This window comes from Bombus flavifrons, chromosome 9 (assembly GCF_040668555.2).
Source record: "Bombus flavifrons isolate JBK064 chromosome 9, iyBomFlav1_principal, whole genome shotgun sequence".
NCBI classification, from domain to species: domain Eukaryota; kingdom Metazoa; phylum Arthropoda; class Insecta; order Hymenoptera; family Apidae; genus Bombus; species Bombus flavifrons.
The window spans coordinates 10,340,590-10,356,669 of record NC_138450.1 but is presented as its reverse complement, the minus strand read 5'-3'; the positions used below and the strand labels follow the sequence as shown (position 1 = coordinate 10,356,669).

Genomic DNA, 16,080 nt, shown 5'->3' with positions numbered 1-16,080 from the left:
CGCTGCATCGATGATTTTTCATTTTCATGTCCCAAAGTTTCGCTATTTTATCTTCCGAGAGTTATTCCGAACAAAAATGGGAATTCTTACGTACAAACGTTCTAAAAGAAAAAGTAATACTTTCCAAGCTGAAAGTCGGTTTTGTTCAACAGGATCTTAAAGATCGAAGTCGTATTAAAATTTTTACTTGTAAGACGATTTCTTATCTCGTGTTCAAATAGAAAGATATCAGTAATGAAAATGCCAAGCATCCTTAGCTAATCAGTTTGATGTTCATAAGAAAAAACGTAGGGTCGATAGGTAGAACTAGCACTTCAACCATCGATCAAGAACTCTACTCACCCAGTTCTGACAAAGTTGGCGAAGTACTGTAGGATGCTCTCGGAGAGTGCTACTTCAGATCTGGTGTAGTTTCTGGGGAAGTGACCGAAACCGTCCACCAACGGTGCTCCGAAGACGAATGGTAATTCCTCGCCATGGACAGAGCCCATCTTCTGAAAGCAAAAACGAACGGAACTGGTTAAGTTCACTCTTCAATGAAACATCGACGAACTTTCATCTCAATCGCAGTAGACATTGGTCGCATGATAATTGAAAGATATAGGTTAGCTTGTATTTCAAGAAGGAACATAAATAGAAAGCTATTACTTGGAATCTAACTTTGAATTTGCGAATAAAGAGCATGTTTAAACCACCCTGGTGACCCATTTCTCATCGCACACCCAACTTGCAGAATCCCAATGCCACAACCTTTCCGTAAGCCAGAAACTACAGCTACTCGTCGCGTTTCCTCGCTGCTTGGCAATTATTCGCTCGATGGAGAAATCTACGAGGCAGTAATGCGTTGCTTATCGGCCCCAGGAGGGATTTACGAAACGGTAGACCGGATTCTGCCACAGCCTCGATCACGTTGGATACGTCAGCTGCCGGTAATTCAATTTCTTCGGGCTTCGAGCCCTTTCGCCTGGAATTACCGACACCCATCTCAGCCCTTTCGGGCCATTGCAGGATGAAACAACGAGTCGTATGATATCTAAAAGGGACGTGTAACGCCTCCACTGATACCATTTTCTAGTAACGGAAAGACCGAACGTTGTGAGAAAGAGTAGCTGAGTTGGTAACAATTCTAAAGGGATATACTTTGATATATCTTAAGTTTTCTGGAATTTGTATTTGTAGGAACGAGCAGATTTTCAAGACAGAATTTCTCTCGGTTATTCGCTATCGCCGATTACAAGATAATTAGTAGAGATTTTGGGAGGAGAAGTGATTCGGTAGATAGAATAGGGTCTTGTCTGACTAGATACGGATTTGTACTACTTGGTACTTAGAAACTTACACTTAATTAATCTCGTAGCTCGCTATCCACGATCATTATTACATCATTCAGTTAGCAGTTAGGTATGTATAAAATTAAAATACATCCTTATTAATGGCTCCTCGTTCTTTCATAATCTCAACTCAATGACTTCGTTAAAAAAAAGGGGGTGGGGTGGGGAAGACATCGCTCCTTCATCGTCGGTCGTTAATTTCATCAATTGCCTACTATGTTTTCTTCCGAATGAGGGTAGGATTTTCGAAAGAGCCAAATTACACGGTTGACGAACAATTAGCGTTGCTAAAGACCAGCTACACTCATTCTTGGACAATGTTGCCCCTCGATCGGCAGTCTTAATGGACGATTAACGTGAATCACGACCGACAGTGAATTCCTTCGTTAACGACGCCGATTTTCTGTGGCTCTGGCGTTTCCTATTATGCTCGTTAATCCGACAAATCACCCGATTTTCATTTCTCCGCTCCTTCGTCCTTATTGTTATCGACCATGACGTAGGGTCCATCTTAAACACGTTCCGTTCTTCCTCCATCCTCTTCTTGTCCTCTTTGCGTTTCTTTCTTTTTTTTTTTTATTAGCGCCATTAACAAGAAGATTGTTTTACTGCCAGAATTGTATTCTCGCCTTAATAAAGTGAAGTACCAGCCATAAAACTGCTCTTACTAAATTGCTGTTTCTCCACTTTTCACTTGAATCAAGAATGCTCTTACAATAAACTAACTTACAATAGCTTGCTCTTACAATAAACTAACAATCTAATCATGGACCTAACGACTCAAGATGGAAACCGTTCAAACGCGATGGAACTCGTTTTTCACGAACGTTAGGGAAACAGTCGAAAAATGAAATTTTTACTCCTCCCTAGAGAAGCTGGCCATCCATTAAAAACAAAGCAACGGCGAATGGGACGGATTAAATTTTGTTCGCTGCGGAAAATTGCTTTTTTGTCGACCATTGGTTGCCGCTACGGCGACCGACCGCTGGAAAATAGTTTCAGCTTCGTGGAAATGAAGTTCGTGGCCGCAGTTTCTGGTTCGCCGACAATCGGTTCGCGTTTTCGGCAGCGGCGTGCCAAACTTTCCGCCTGCTCCAACCGGAAGATACGCCTTTCTGATTGCGACAGGGTAAATAAGCAGCCAGAGAAGAAATTACTTCACGCTGTTGGTTGGTCGAGGAAAAGTTGCTCTTTCTATGACCCTTCGAAAAAAGTTTCACGTGCGCAACTTTCATTGCGAAACGTTTTACGATCGGCGAACTTGGTTTGCAAGATTACAGTTACTACGAATGCATAGAAGCGTTTCTTTCATTGAAACGAATAAGCACGCAATTTGCTAAACTAAGACTAGATTGTTTCTCTGTTTCTTAGCGCCCCACGATTTTTAATCCTTCCTTGCTTTCGTAAATACCAGGATGAATAATTCATTAGTTTTCGAGGACTATTGCGTTAGGACAATCAAGCAAATAACCATCGGTTAGAGGACGAGCGAGATAGCGATCTGCCAAAGAAAGGACATCGATCACGGCTTCTCAGGATTCCTCAGCCCGATATATTGCCTAATGAAATTAATGTTATCCAGAGAATTGTGGCTTCTAGTCAACGCTTGCGGAAACCGGCTTGCGAAACAATTTCGATTCGAGTTCAGTGCCGAATGGAACAGTGACGAATACTCGACACGGACTTCTCAGCGTATGGCTATTTTGAATTCAGCTACAGCTATTTCTCTGCTGCGTCTTAAGGGAAATTTAATAGCGAGGTTAGTTGATTTCCTCGACTAATTTCGATAAATGACCCATCAGTTCAATTGTACTGGCGCAAGTATTGGAACCTGGAAGATTTTGCTACATGCGATTGGATAAAATGATACGATTCAAGGCTACTATACTTAGTATTCGAAAAATCGATGGTGAAGTGCCACTTAAAATATGTGGTCAAATGTTTACATATATTACTGAAGAAATAGAATAACATCGTGGCTAATCATACGTCCAGTGTATTGTGTCTTGATTTTTAATTTTCAAGATTATTCATTTGGAAAAAGTCACGCGTTTGAAATAATTTGATGAGACATCGGATGATATAAGTGGAATAATTTCTAGCTCAAACAACACTAGCAACGTCGATTAAAATTATCAGCTCTCCGGTCCCTCAAGCTTTGACTATTTAAATGCATGCACAGTCGGATGAAGTCGAATTCCTTGAACGATACTAAAAAGTCGTTCGCTAAGGACACAGGTTAGAGATCGTTTGGAGGAATAACATCTGATAGAACGATACATTCCTATACGTGGATTACTTTAACGAAGTCCTGCTGCATTTGTAAAAGAATCCTGATTAAATCCAGAAGATTTAACGATAGCTCGATCCGATAGTTCTCCTTTTCGAAAAGAAGTACGCCAATTTCGAACAGCGAGCAACGGAGCGAAAGAGCGAAAGAGCGAAAGAGCGAAAGAGCGAAAGAGCGAAAGAGCGAAAGAGCGAAAGAACGAACGAGCGAAAGAGCGGAAGAGCGAAAGAGCGAAAGAGCGGAAGAGCGAAAGAGCGAAAGAGCGAAAGAGCGGCGGCTTAGGTAAATAAGACTGGGCATGAAGACTGTCGGAAATAAGCTTAATAAAATAACGAGTTGATACCAGACGAGCCCGGATCTGTTCCGCTTCTCGGATCCACCGTTTTAAAGAGGTCACTGCAATGCACGTAACAGCTGGCTTTCCACTTCACCGACTGGTCCATGTCTTAATTGAGGATTTTTGCATTCCGTTGAGTGTGTCTCTGTGAAGATCCTTTATTCTAGCCGCGTTGCTACGATAATTGACTCGATTCGTTGAAAATAGAGAATCAATGTTTGCAAATCTCATGAAAGTGAGACACGAGTTACAGAAAAAGAAAATATTAATTGAAAGTGACAAACGTTAAAAAATTTTTTTTATTCTCCAAGTAGGATCGTTTAAGACAATGAGATTTCCAGCAACCAGTTTCGTGATTTCCTAGAGAAGGAAAGAATTTCGCACGAAAGCAGGAAAAATTCGCCTCGTTCTTTATTCGTACGTAACGGATGAGGAATTTCCTTGTAGCACTCTGCTCTGACTTTCGAGATCAATTATTCTCGGCTCCGAAGGAAGGCGAAAGGAACAGAATAAAAAGCCACCAGTCCTTTTTAAATCAAGCAAAAAGTTTCGTGCCTCGGCGCAGAATTATTCCCGGAGATGGACCAGCGACAAAAGGGAGAATCGGTTAAACTCAGTCCGGAGATCTATTGTCGTCTTCAACGTCTAGATTCTCATCTTTTTCTTTCGTTTCTCTTTAGAAAATGTACTTCATATACGTGGTACTATCGTACGTTCAATAACGTCCAAGAGAGTTCAGTTTCCAGCAAGCAGTCAAGCTCACGTATCACGTATCACGTTAAAATTGAATTGACAGATAATGAACAGAAATATCCCTGATGTGGATTTAATTTATAAATATTTTAACTGAGAAGCGTATCTCATGATATTTCTTTCCATACTGAAATGCTATAAGCTTGTAGCTTAAGTAAAGTATTGCCCGGACAAACAAAGAAATAAAATGGAATGGCACGAAGTTGAGCGGTTGTGCGAGTAGAACAGGAACATACATGATCAGACCAAGCGGCGCACCAGAGTTTTAATGGACATTTCGTGACGACACAATTATTTTAAATCAATTAAATTTCAATGAAACTGTATAGATGAAATTTTAATATATAGAAAGTTCTCGGAACTTATATGAAATATAGTATAATATATTTAAAATATCTGTTTAGGTATTTAAATCATTTTGTGACTGGTGAAATTAATTATTTAAAGAGAAATTATTTATTCAAACATTACATTGCACATTCTAATTTTCTGCTTCACCATGGAACCAGCAACTGCGAAATTTAAAGACGGAGGATCGACACAGCTGTACCTGTATTTTAATTCTCACTGAAAATTCACAATGTTCAATTCGTGGAATCGACTCACACCGATTACGGGGTTGGTTCCCACGACGCGTAACGTCATCACGTTGCACCACATAGTCAGGGACAGACGATTTCCCCTGCGACGTCGTGTGTTTCTCGTTTGTTTCGTAGGCAACACTGGTACAGCCTGGACGTAGCGAAATTCTCGAGTGAAAGTTACATCATAATGGCCCAAGTTCGTCCACGCCCAAGAAGCGTTCCGCGAATATTATGTCGGGAATGAAGAGACGTCGGGAGGTGCATCGTGACGCTTTTGTAACGAGGTCGAGTTTAATGACGGGGAAGCAACGACCGCCACGACGCGCGCCACGACGACATAGAAACGCAAATTTCGCATATTATTTTCAAACCGTTCTCACCCTGTAACGGCTTATTTTCTTTTTCTAATTGTTTAACCGCGAAATTAACTTTCGCATATTTTAAATTCATTTTTCTTCGTGCTTCGAAGCCGAACTTCGTTAATGAAACATCTTAAACTTCATTGCATTTTCACAGAAATACCGCAACATGTACAAGTTCACAAAATTTCACTCCCATGTTTGTTCATTAGTCGACAAATAGTGGCGTTAAGCGTACAGCCTGCAACGATAGCTCGTCGCTTAATCGCTGAGGGAAAGTTACGTAATGTAAGTCGGTGGATTCGTCTGGCAGAGTGTTCGGTTAATACTCGCGATACGAAGGAAAGGAGCTTCCCGCGTTGTCTTCGTAACTGTGCTGTAAGTTCAGCAACTGTATGAACAGCCAATGCAATTGTCGCCGAAAACCCCGGCGGACTGCTCAAGCTACTCCGCGCGATACGTTAACGCACTATCTCCCGAACACCTTCCTTTTCCGAATAAAACGGACTGTTCCGGTTGTCTGTGAAATTTTGTCGCTATATATTTTATCTATTTTAATCGTCTTAGAAATGTCGTTCTCACATATTCTTAAACTGTCAGAGTTCTGAAAAAACAAAATATTAATTAAAAAGTTTTTGCAACGGTTTATTTCTGGTTTATTCGTGGCGCGATGTGAAATTAATTAAGGATTAGTCTTTCCTGAGTTGTATGTAGAAACTTTAATAGGTTTTGTTTTACTCGCATAACACACACATGTTTGTATTTTGTAGTTGGAATCCGCAACAAAATTGTATTAGCTGTTAATAAAAGAAGCAGAAAACAATATCACAGCACCTAGAAAAGATCCGACTAAAGACACGAAAGAATGAAATAAATTGGCCTGAATTTCGCCTCATTTGTCGTGAGGAACGCGTGAACGTGAAATATACTGGTGTAAATGCACCGAACGCGATGGTGACGTGCTGTTTCGAAAGGCAGCGAATAGACATTGGTCGGTACCGTGCTGGTTCGTTCCAAGCGTTAATTACCGTACCATCTAATTTAGATTAATTCATCATATTTTAATCTCCGAGCTGCGCTCGCATTTCACGCGAAATCATAACGCGACAATGCCTTCGTCGTTCCGCGTTTGCATTATCGATTGTTAATTACTCGCCAGCATTTCTGATTTTCCACACTATATGAACCTTCGCTTGTTTCGAGAGTCAATGAGAATTCAAAAAGTTCACCACCGATTCCAGAGACGCGAATTCGATTGCAATTTTTGCTCTCTCCGAGGAACAAACGAACAACGACAAAAGAGTAATGAACAATGAATCGACGATGAATGCGTTATACCGTTCGAGAAATTGGTCGGACAAGCGTTAATTAAGTAAGTGAATAATGGGTCGATTGAAAATAGTAGAAGGTTGGCTTGCGCATTCCTAACCGTGTATTGCGTCTTTCGCAAGCGTTCCATTTTTTTAGCAACTATACAATTGTATCGAATAAAAAAATCGGAGAAAATTACATAAAAGTATTTTAAGAAGATAACTTCTAACAGGGGGGTAAGTAACGCATAAATTATTTCATTTAAATTCCTTTCAATAACGAATACATGTAAATGGGTCTGCAGGATAGAACGAGGTACAAAATAAGATAGGTAAAAGTCCGATAATTGGCTGAACAAGTACACCAATTAACGAGAAAGCGAGATAATGAGCCGTCAAGTGGTGGAACAACTGAAAAATTGGATAATAGTTCATCGATCAAATTTGTTGAGCTAAATGAATCGGCAATATGCAAATTGACTAATTTCGAGCAGTATGGCTCGTTGAATAAATAATCTGTCGATCGAGTACTAAAAGGCACGAATTGTGTTTAAACAGCTCGACGAGAAAAAAAAAGAAAAACCGTACGATTTCCACGGTAATACATTCGACACAAAGTTGTGGACAAGGTTCGTAGGAACGAAGGTTAAAGCAATCCCAGACTCTTGCTGGTTTTATTTGCTATTATTTCATCGTGTCTTCACCACGGATAGCACAGCGTTTCTCTAGTCCTTAAGTGTGTTAGGTCGGTAAACAGGAGCGTTTTATCGGCCAATAGAACCCGCGAAACTACCCTTGGGGTGATTCCCACGTCGGATCCGGCCGGCTCTTGCTGTTTTATTACGCGGTCAAAGCGATTTTAAATCACCCCTGGGACGCTCTAGTGCCGTTGAAAGGTTTCGTTGTCTTTAGCCTCTTGGTGAAGTAAGACGAAACCCTTAGTTTCTGTAAGGAATCTGGGTCACGATGGCTGGCAATCTTTAATAATTCCCTTATAACGGATTTTCTGACGACTCTTTGTTCCAGACGACGTCACGATTCACGAAAATCCGATTCCTACACCATCGATATAAATTTGAGAAAGATATTATCGATTAAATGCTGCATTGGTATTAAAAGCTCTTCACTTTTCTAGCGTTTCATCGAAGAAGTTAATTAAATAAAGATGGAAAATAAATTAAGGTAAAAGAATGAACAGCTCGTTAAAATTCATCAACCGTAAGATCTTTCATAGACTAATTATACTGGTTCGAGATTTAATTAAATTTATTAGAGAATATCCGATATTGAATTATATGTTCGAATCCTGACTGTCATCAATATGATCATACACGTTCGTCAAATTTTTCTGATATTTGACTCCTAGAGTTTCACGCCATTCGATGACTCTCACGATATCGCAAATTCCCGAAAGATCTTCCCGCTTTTCTTCTTGAGTCGGGGTTTTCAGGTCAACCAAGTTTTGTCGCCCGCGAAGACTAGCCTTTAATGGTACGTTGAGCTTTCGTGTTTCTCGATTCGATTGAATTTCTTCTCTCTCTTTTCCCGTCCGAGTTTCCGTTGGAACAGCTTCGATCTCCATTTTGTGGATCATTACCCTTTTCGTGATGCCGTGTTCAGACAGTCGAGAGACATGGGATTTCCTTAAGCTCGTTACCTTCTCACTCTTGGTTACGATTGTTACAGGAAACATCGTTTTGTCGAAACCTTTCGAAACCTTTTGCTATTGTAAATCATTAACGTGATAGTCCTTCATCTTTGCCGTAAAGCATTTCGATGAAAAGTCGCTGAACCCTTCGAAGTCTCTAAGGCAGGCTGCGACAACCAAATAACTTTCCATTTTCTAGAAATAACCTCTCCTAGAAGGATAAAACTGTTCCAAACAATTCGAGAGCTTTTGAAACAATCGAAAAACCTCTACAACCGCTGAAAGATTCTGTGCAATCCGCGTAAAGGGACAAAGTTCTCACCCTCTTCTCGCGGAACAAAGGTACTCTGATGTCAAACAATTTCACGAAATGACAATTTATTGAATCCAACAACGTCCAGCCTTGGCATGGAAATACTTGAAAATATTGTACACCATTTATCGAACGTATCTCTTAGCATTTCTCCATAGCTTTTCTGTATTTCGTCCTTTCTTAATTCATTTAATTTGTTTTTTATTCCAAGTTAGCAGCTATTAATGATTAGACATTTTTGTTACTTCAGTAACCTTTAACGAACTATAAAGCAACTTCGCTATCATCGACGATTAAGTTTGGACGAGGAAATGTCTTCAGTCAGCAGCCATCTTTCCACAGTTCCCCATAATCGACGCTTCATTACTTTGGAGATCGTCAACGGCGAAGAAAAGATCATCTGCGACAAATCCCTTCCTTCCGCGTATTACACAGATCTTTCTTACGTTATCATTCTCCTGAATTCTTTCCTACAGGAATTTAATTCAGCGACGATCATCTTCGTCGCGTAATACCGAACTAATCTTGCAGAAAACGGCGCAGAAGCCGCGAACAACAAACAGCTCGAACAGTTTCAATCTTTCAAGTCGTAGTTCACGAAGAAGGCGAGATCCTTCCTTCGAATGGCGTACCTATCTGGCTTTTCGCAAAATTGAAGGCGTCTCGCGGTGGGCCAATTGAAAAACCGGTACAAGCGGTGCTGTGTCCGGACTTTTCCATTTAAATTTAAATCCGTGGCGGTGCGAGCGCGGGTCAACGCGCTCGTACTATGCCGTGCAATAGGAAACCTCGTTGCTGAAGCGGCTAGAAAATGCGGGGGAAATTGGCAGCCGGGTAAAGTCGCGCTACCGAATCACGAGAGCGTCGCTGAACGAGAATTGTTTAACGACTAGGGGATTTCTTTTGATGAAAATTCGAAAGAGGCGAAAGTTACTATTGTTAGATGATCTTTCTTAACCTCAGTGTAGCATAGTGAACTTCTACATTCCGTGGGCATTTTTGTTTCAGCTGCTTCAAGAAGCTGGCTGTTTTTCATTATTCACGCTTTCTGATACGAAAGAAACTAACGTTATTCGATCGTAGATCTGAACTTTCTTCTAATGATTTGTATGTTAATAAAATTATGTTTGTCAAACTCTATCTCTAATATCTTTCATGACATGGGTTTACTTTTAAATTCAAAATCCAGTAAAGGTATGTCGACATCGCTTCGATATAGACGATTTTAACATACAGAAAGAAATGCAAATTCTGTCCTAATCAAAGTGCAAATTAACTTTAACACGGGCCAGCCTAGGGAACGTGAATACCGCTTTCTCGTTTCGATCATTACCCTGCTCGTTTTCTTCGGGAAAGCTGCCCGTTCGTCGACGCATTAAAGTCTCGCATAATCGGATGCCAGCAGGCTTAACTGATCAGTGTCCATTACACGCTTCCAAAGGAGTAATCCGAGCAAAGTCAGCCATTATCGTTCACCGCGTTCTCGTTCTGTTTCGCTAAAGAGCTGCGAGCAGCTACTTATCGAGCGTTTTACAGACATTCCAACGAATGCGCGTGTTGCTTACAAAGCTACCTGCCCTGGTGGATGCTATAGTTATACGTTGCTATTTCCTCGCAAAAGCGAATTTTTTTTATGGATTTATGCAGCGTATTGCCCAGGTTGAATTTCCCGTTTTGTTCTCGATTCTAATCCAGCTTAGTTGACCCATTTTTGTGGCTGAATATGCAAATTTTTAGCTTGGCTTAGACCCCGAAACGTGGAAGTTTCTCATAACGAGCGGTTTCGATAGTATACTAGACATTACAATTGTTCAGTTTGAAAGAAACGTTCAACTTATTATCGTAAGTAGTTATCTTTTCAAAAAAGAGAGATAGATAATCGGAATAACGAATGGAGCAATCGGCTCGATCGTTTCCGTGCTTTCAAGTTTTCGCCGAAGCTCAAGTTTCTAGTTCGCGGGGTAATTAACAAACAGCGTTCTTATTCAAAGTGTAAAACATCGCAAGGTCGATTGTAGCTGCGTGTAGCACACGGCCCGTATGTTCTTGCAACTTACGACGTGGCATTTAGAATGCAATTCTGCTGGAACGACGCTTCTTGCTTAGGAATGCGTTGCCAGGTAATTGCAGCATTAAACTGTCTAATTCTAAACACTGTTTTAGATCCCATTTCCATTTTACGCCATTGTAAAGTCTTTGGAAGATGTATTTAATTATAGACCTGCTGCAATTAGCTTTGCAATTCCACACGATTTTTCCTCTATCGATCACAGCAATTTCATAACTGAAATCTTCATAGTCAGATATGCCAATTCTGTATTATACATGTACGAAATATTGATTAAATATACGGAAATATATTGACGAAATATGATTCGAGTAAATTGTTTTGAAATTGTCGATGTTCATTTCTGCCCGGAAAAACTTAATTTCATAAAACGACGGAAAAATTTAATTCCAGCTATTGTTTCAATTCGTCAACAGTAAATTGACCGATCGTGCTTGCAGTCGTGTGTTATTTAAAATCAATTTACTACTTACTCCTTTTCCGCATGGCTCGCGCTAAATAGAAACGGTTAGAATTAATCGAATTGATTAATCAATCTGAAACATTAATTCATTTGATTAAAACGTGAAAAAACGAACGATAATCTTTATGTAAAATTACTCACGTTGATTTCCTATTCGTTCTGAAACATCGATGACATTTAATCTTCACAAGTACGTCATATTTTATACCAAATTCGCATTTTACAAGCATTTCCTTGTCCTGCGAAATCTATATTAAAACGTTATACGCTCAAATTCTTCTGCAATTTCTGTTTCCCAATTTCAGCTTAATTTAATGTACAGACATCTGTAGTATTTTGCATATAGCGTTCTGAACTGCTGAACCTTCTCTTACCCCATACAAATGTAGAATCGTATAGTATTTTTCTTAAAGCAGAATTCGTGATTTGTGATAAAAAGTTGCGGCAAAAAATTAATGGATTTTTCTTTCGATGTTTAAGGAGAGAAAGTCTTAAAGTCATTTAATCTAGCGGCTTATAAGGTGAATGAAAGAGGAAATGACCACGTGCTCCACGTATACGACAGACGAACGAAAGGTTGCCGTAAGTGGCTATTACAAGAGCTCATAGCCTCGTTCTCGAACGTATGATCGAGTCCGGTGATTCGATTTCATTGGCGATTCGCCATGAAACTCGAAACGAACTCGCGACATCCGATTTACTTAGTATTGCCTTCGCATCCTTTGGCTTCGTTCCGCCTCTTGCAATTTTGTTTCGTCTTCCGGTGGATAAATGAATCGTAAATCCCTTTTCCGTTACCCTCCTCTTTCGTTCATTTTCCGCCTGTATACATTTATTATGAATTTAATATTCATATATATCGTTGTATATATCTACTCCGTGTGTTTACGTCTTCGTTTGAATAATTACGACGATACGAATGAACATGTCACACACGACAACGAGTAACCGCATACACGAGCAACGAAACATCCATCTTCAAGTTTACGATTATCAGGAAACAGTTTTAAGGCTATCGCAAAGCGGCTTATGCTTTGTGCAGAGGATTGTGGAACGTAGCGAAGTAATTTGTTTTCATGAAATATATGCACCGTAGACCGATTATGCATGCGCTTTACACAGCAACAGGTATGTTAGTCTCCAAATAATGCAGGTGGAAAACCCAACTCACCGGCGGTTCAAACGAATCTCATTTTCTCGCGTTCCTTTCTGCTGGGATTATCGTTGTCGATCTACAGTATTACATTCTCGGCCACGTTGCCGTTGGAAATTGCAACGTGCAAATGAAACGTCACTGCTAATTCGTAATTTGTTATAGAGTGAAATTTTTATCGAGAAACCATCGGGGAAGCATTGCTCATCGAGTCTGTTATTAGATATCAGTAGATATTATTTATTACTCATATTGAAAATATGAATCTTAACGAAGAAACGACAAATTTCCTTCGTCACGATATTCTCTGATTATTCTTATAGAACAGATATCAAATATTGCATCATAAAATCCGACTAACTTACATCTATGAAACTTGAACGTGTCTTCGTTCTAAATTATTCAGTGACGCTTGATATCCTCTTCAATTAATCTAACGAGGAATCAATTTCAAGCCTGGTAAGAGCATGAAGGAATGCCTCCAGATGGTCGAATGAGTCAAAGAACGGATGAAACAGCGGTAAAATCGTCCGTACAATTTCGTCTTGGATAGTTTTAATTAAATAATGATTCGTTTCCCTCTCGTTTCTAACATTTTCTCGATTACTCGCCACAGTTCTGATAATGAAGTTTCTCGAAGGAATATTTTCGTCATTGTAACGTCATCGATCACGTGCCAACCAAAAATGGAATCGAAAGAAGAAGTCGAGAACGGAATCGCCTGCGGCTTTCAGGAGGAATCGAAGAAATTCATTTGCTCGCGACCGATCTGATACTCCAGGCTCTAAGGCGAGATCTTATTTCAAGTTAAAAAGGAAAAGAAAAGAAAAAAGAAATTTCACGCAGAAAAGCGAGAAGGAATCCGAATCTTCTTCGAGAATTCGGAGACAAACTAGATATGGTCGTACACTCGTTCCATTGCTTTTTCCCAAGATTATTTGAAACTTGTACGTCTCGTGATCTATACCACGAAAAAGTTTCCTCTTCTGCCCAAGAAAGAAATTTTAATGCAATACCACTACGCTAGCGTAGCATTGCCGTGTTTGGAAAGTCGACTGAGTGTATAATGTTGCTTTATACAGGGTGAGGCACGTAAAACAGGTCATCTGAATATCTCGGCTGTTATTGGTGATAGAAAAAAAAATATCAGATGAAACTTGCACGATGTCGCGATACACAAATCATTACACAAATCATAGATGGACGGATCTAGATGGAACGTAAAAATCTTCATTATTCCATTGAAAAAAACGAAGTTGACTTTCATATGACGTCTACGCTAATAAGAAACTATTTACATCGAATTACACACTCCTTCACACCACGTGTAAATTTGGTTTGACATATCTGTTTCTATCACCGATAACAACCGAGATATTCGGATGACTTGTTTTAGTTACATCACCCTATATATGTACGTATCTAGCTGTTTCCATCTTTTTTACAGGAATTCTTACTCTGGAAGAGAGAATCTACATAAAATCCAAAGATTTACAAAAATGCACATTTTACGATCCATTAAAAGATTTCCACGTACAATGACATTTCCGTCATACTCGTTGAATAGAGGCCAGTTTCACACAATGAAGATCGTCGCATCCTTTCCAAACGATGTTCCCCTTGGAGAAATGTATCTCACAGCGTGGAGAACCGGAGCAAATATTTCTTTTATGCAAAACCGATTTAACGTGCTCTCTCGCGAGTTTCAGTGGCGGCGACGAAATGATATATCGGCCGTGAGCACGTTCGCAAGAAGAGAAAGCAAACAAATACGAACCGAACGCGTAATGTCAGTAGCGTTCATATTTGTTCCTCTCTCCATTTCTGGAACTCATGCGACCACCTATCTCATATTTCCGTTTTGCACTGCCCCGGGCCAGTTAGTTTGCATCTGTCATTTCAGAGACAGCCTTGCGAACCTTACGCGCGAAATTGATAGTTATTGAAGTCCTGTGAAATTGATGGTTATTTGGAGTTGCCTCTGTTTGATCGTCGCGACCCAACATCGCCGTTTTTTCAACCAAACTGTTGGATCATGAATTTTAGCGGCTTTCGATCGCTTTATGGCTGAAATATTCTGTGAGGAACAGGTCGGTTCTCTTGTTTAGCTAATAGACTATGTAAGTGTTGTTTTAATCTTTACAGTTTGTGTAAAGAACGTGCAATACAAGGGCTTATCAAAGCCCAAAGCAATTATCGAGATTTAGACAACATTTCAAGTCACTTTACACCGATACCTGGCAAACATTCAAATTACAAACAAGCTTCGAAACATTAGAGCGTGTCTCACGACGTGCACGGGAATAGATGTACCGAAAAGGGTAATAGGATTTTCCAAGACGGTTCATACGCTTCTCAACCTAGCGAAGCGTATTATCGCATTTAATTGTCAAAGAAAATCTTGAGTCAGCCCCGCAAGAAACATCTACGCGCGAGCAAAACTGTTTGAGAGGCTTAGGTTCGCTGAATGTCGCTTTCTCCTTGTTTCGCTTTGTTTCATTATCCGGAAGTGTGTTTTACCCTTTCCCTTGGTCCTGAATCAGTTAACACTAATATATGACATGGAATATTTTTACGAAGTTCACCGTCAAACATGTTTTCGATCTACGACAAATTGAACATTTGATCACATGCAGATGTCGAGTGCTTTACGCCTTCTTGATGTTTCGTAGTAGCGATATCTTCTTTAGCTATTTGTAAGAATATAGTGTTTCGAGTTAGAGAATGAAATTGCAATCATTGCACGAGTAGCCTGCAAGTTTATCACGTGCTATTACAATATCGCCTACCTCTCTTTTGGATACTCATTGCAATAGGAACATGATAGACTTTAATTGAAATGTTATCCTGTAAGTCGTGTAATGGGGCCCCTTCTACCAATGAGATCCAATTAGTTGGCCGTTTATTGAATTAAATGGCGAAGCAGTTCCATTATCTCACACACGGGAGTTACATATTGTAAGCGCATTATGTACAGAATAGCCTGGTTATAACCTGATTATTTTATAACATTTTAACATTATCTACAAGAAGCCAAATATCGACAGTAATTACTTTTAATTCATTAGAGCTCTCTCTTGTTTACTTATTCACACTCTATCTGTTTAGCCCACACATACTATTACGTTATAACATCCGTTAAACATTCTCTTAAATATAATAAAATTGACTATTCAAAATAAAATATGCATGAAACAATTAAGATAATGGAATGAATGTACATTATACGTACGTTGCTTTTATATGAGAAAGAAAGAACAAGATAGAACGGCGAATTATTTATCTCCTGCATGAGATCGTTTTCGCGTTTTTTCATCGCGGCCGCGATAATCGTTATCAGAAGGTGATGCGAGAGTTTCTCAAAGTGATTGGTCGTGGAAAGAAAACCACGAGAAAAGTTATCCTTGGTCAGAAAATTTGGAGCTCGCAGGGAAAGTCCCTGCCTTGAATTGGTGAGAGCTCTCCGGGAAA

General features: G+C 39.8%; 1 protein-coding gene across 3 annotated transcripts in view; it reads right to left on the bottom strand.

Moving 5' to 3' along the window:
* The window catches only part of NLG-4 (neuroligin 4), a 269,045-nt gene that overhangs the window by 66,010 nt on the left and 186,955 nt on the right, over nucleotides 1-16,080 (bottom strand). For 2 of the 3 annotated variants that reach the window (XM_069120833.1, XM_069120835.1), the window contains exon 9: nucleotides 343-494. In XM_069120833.1, the coding sequence (XP_068976934.1) occupies nucleotides 343-494 (152 nt within the window). The remainder of the gene's footprint in view (nucleotides 1-342; nucleotides 495-16,080) is intronic. The other variant, XM_069120834.1, reaches the window with a different exon arrangement.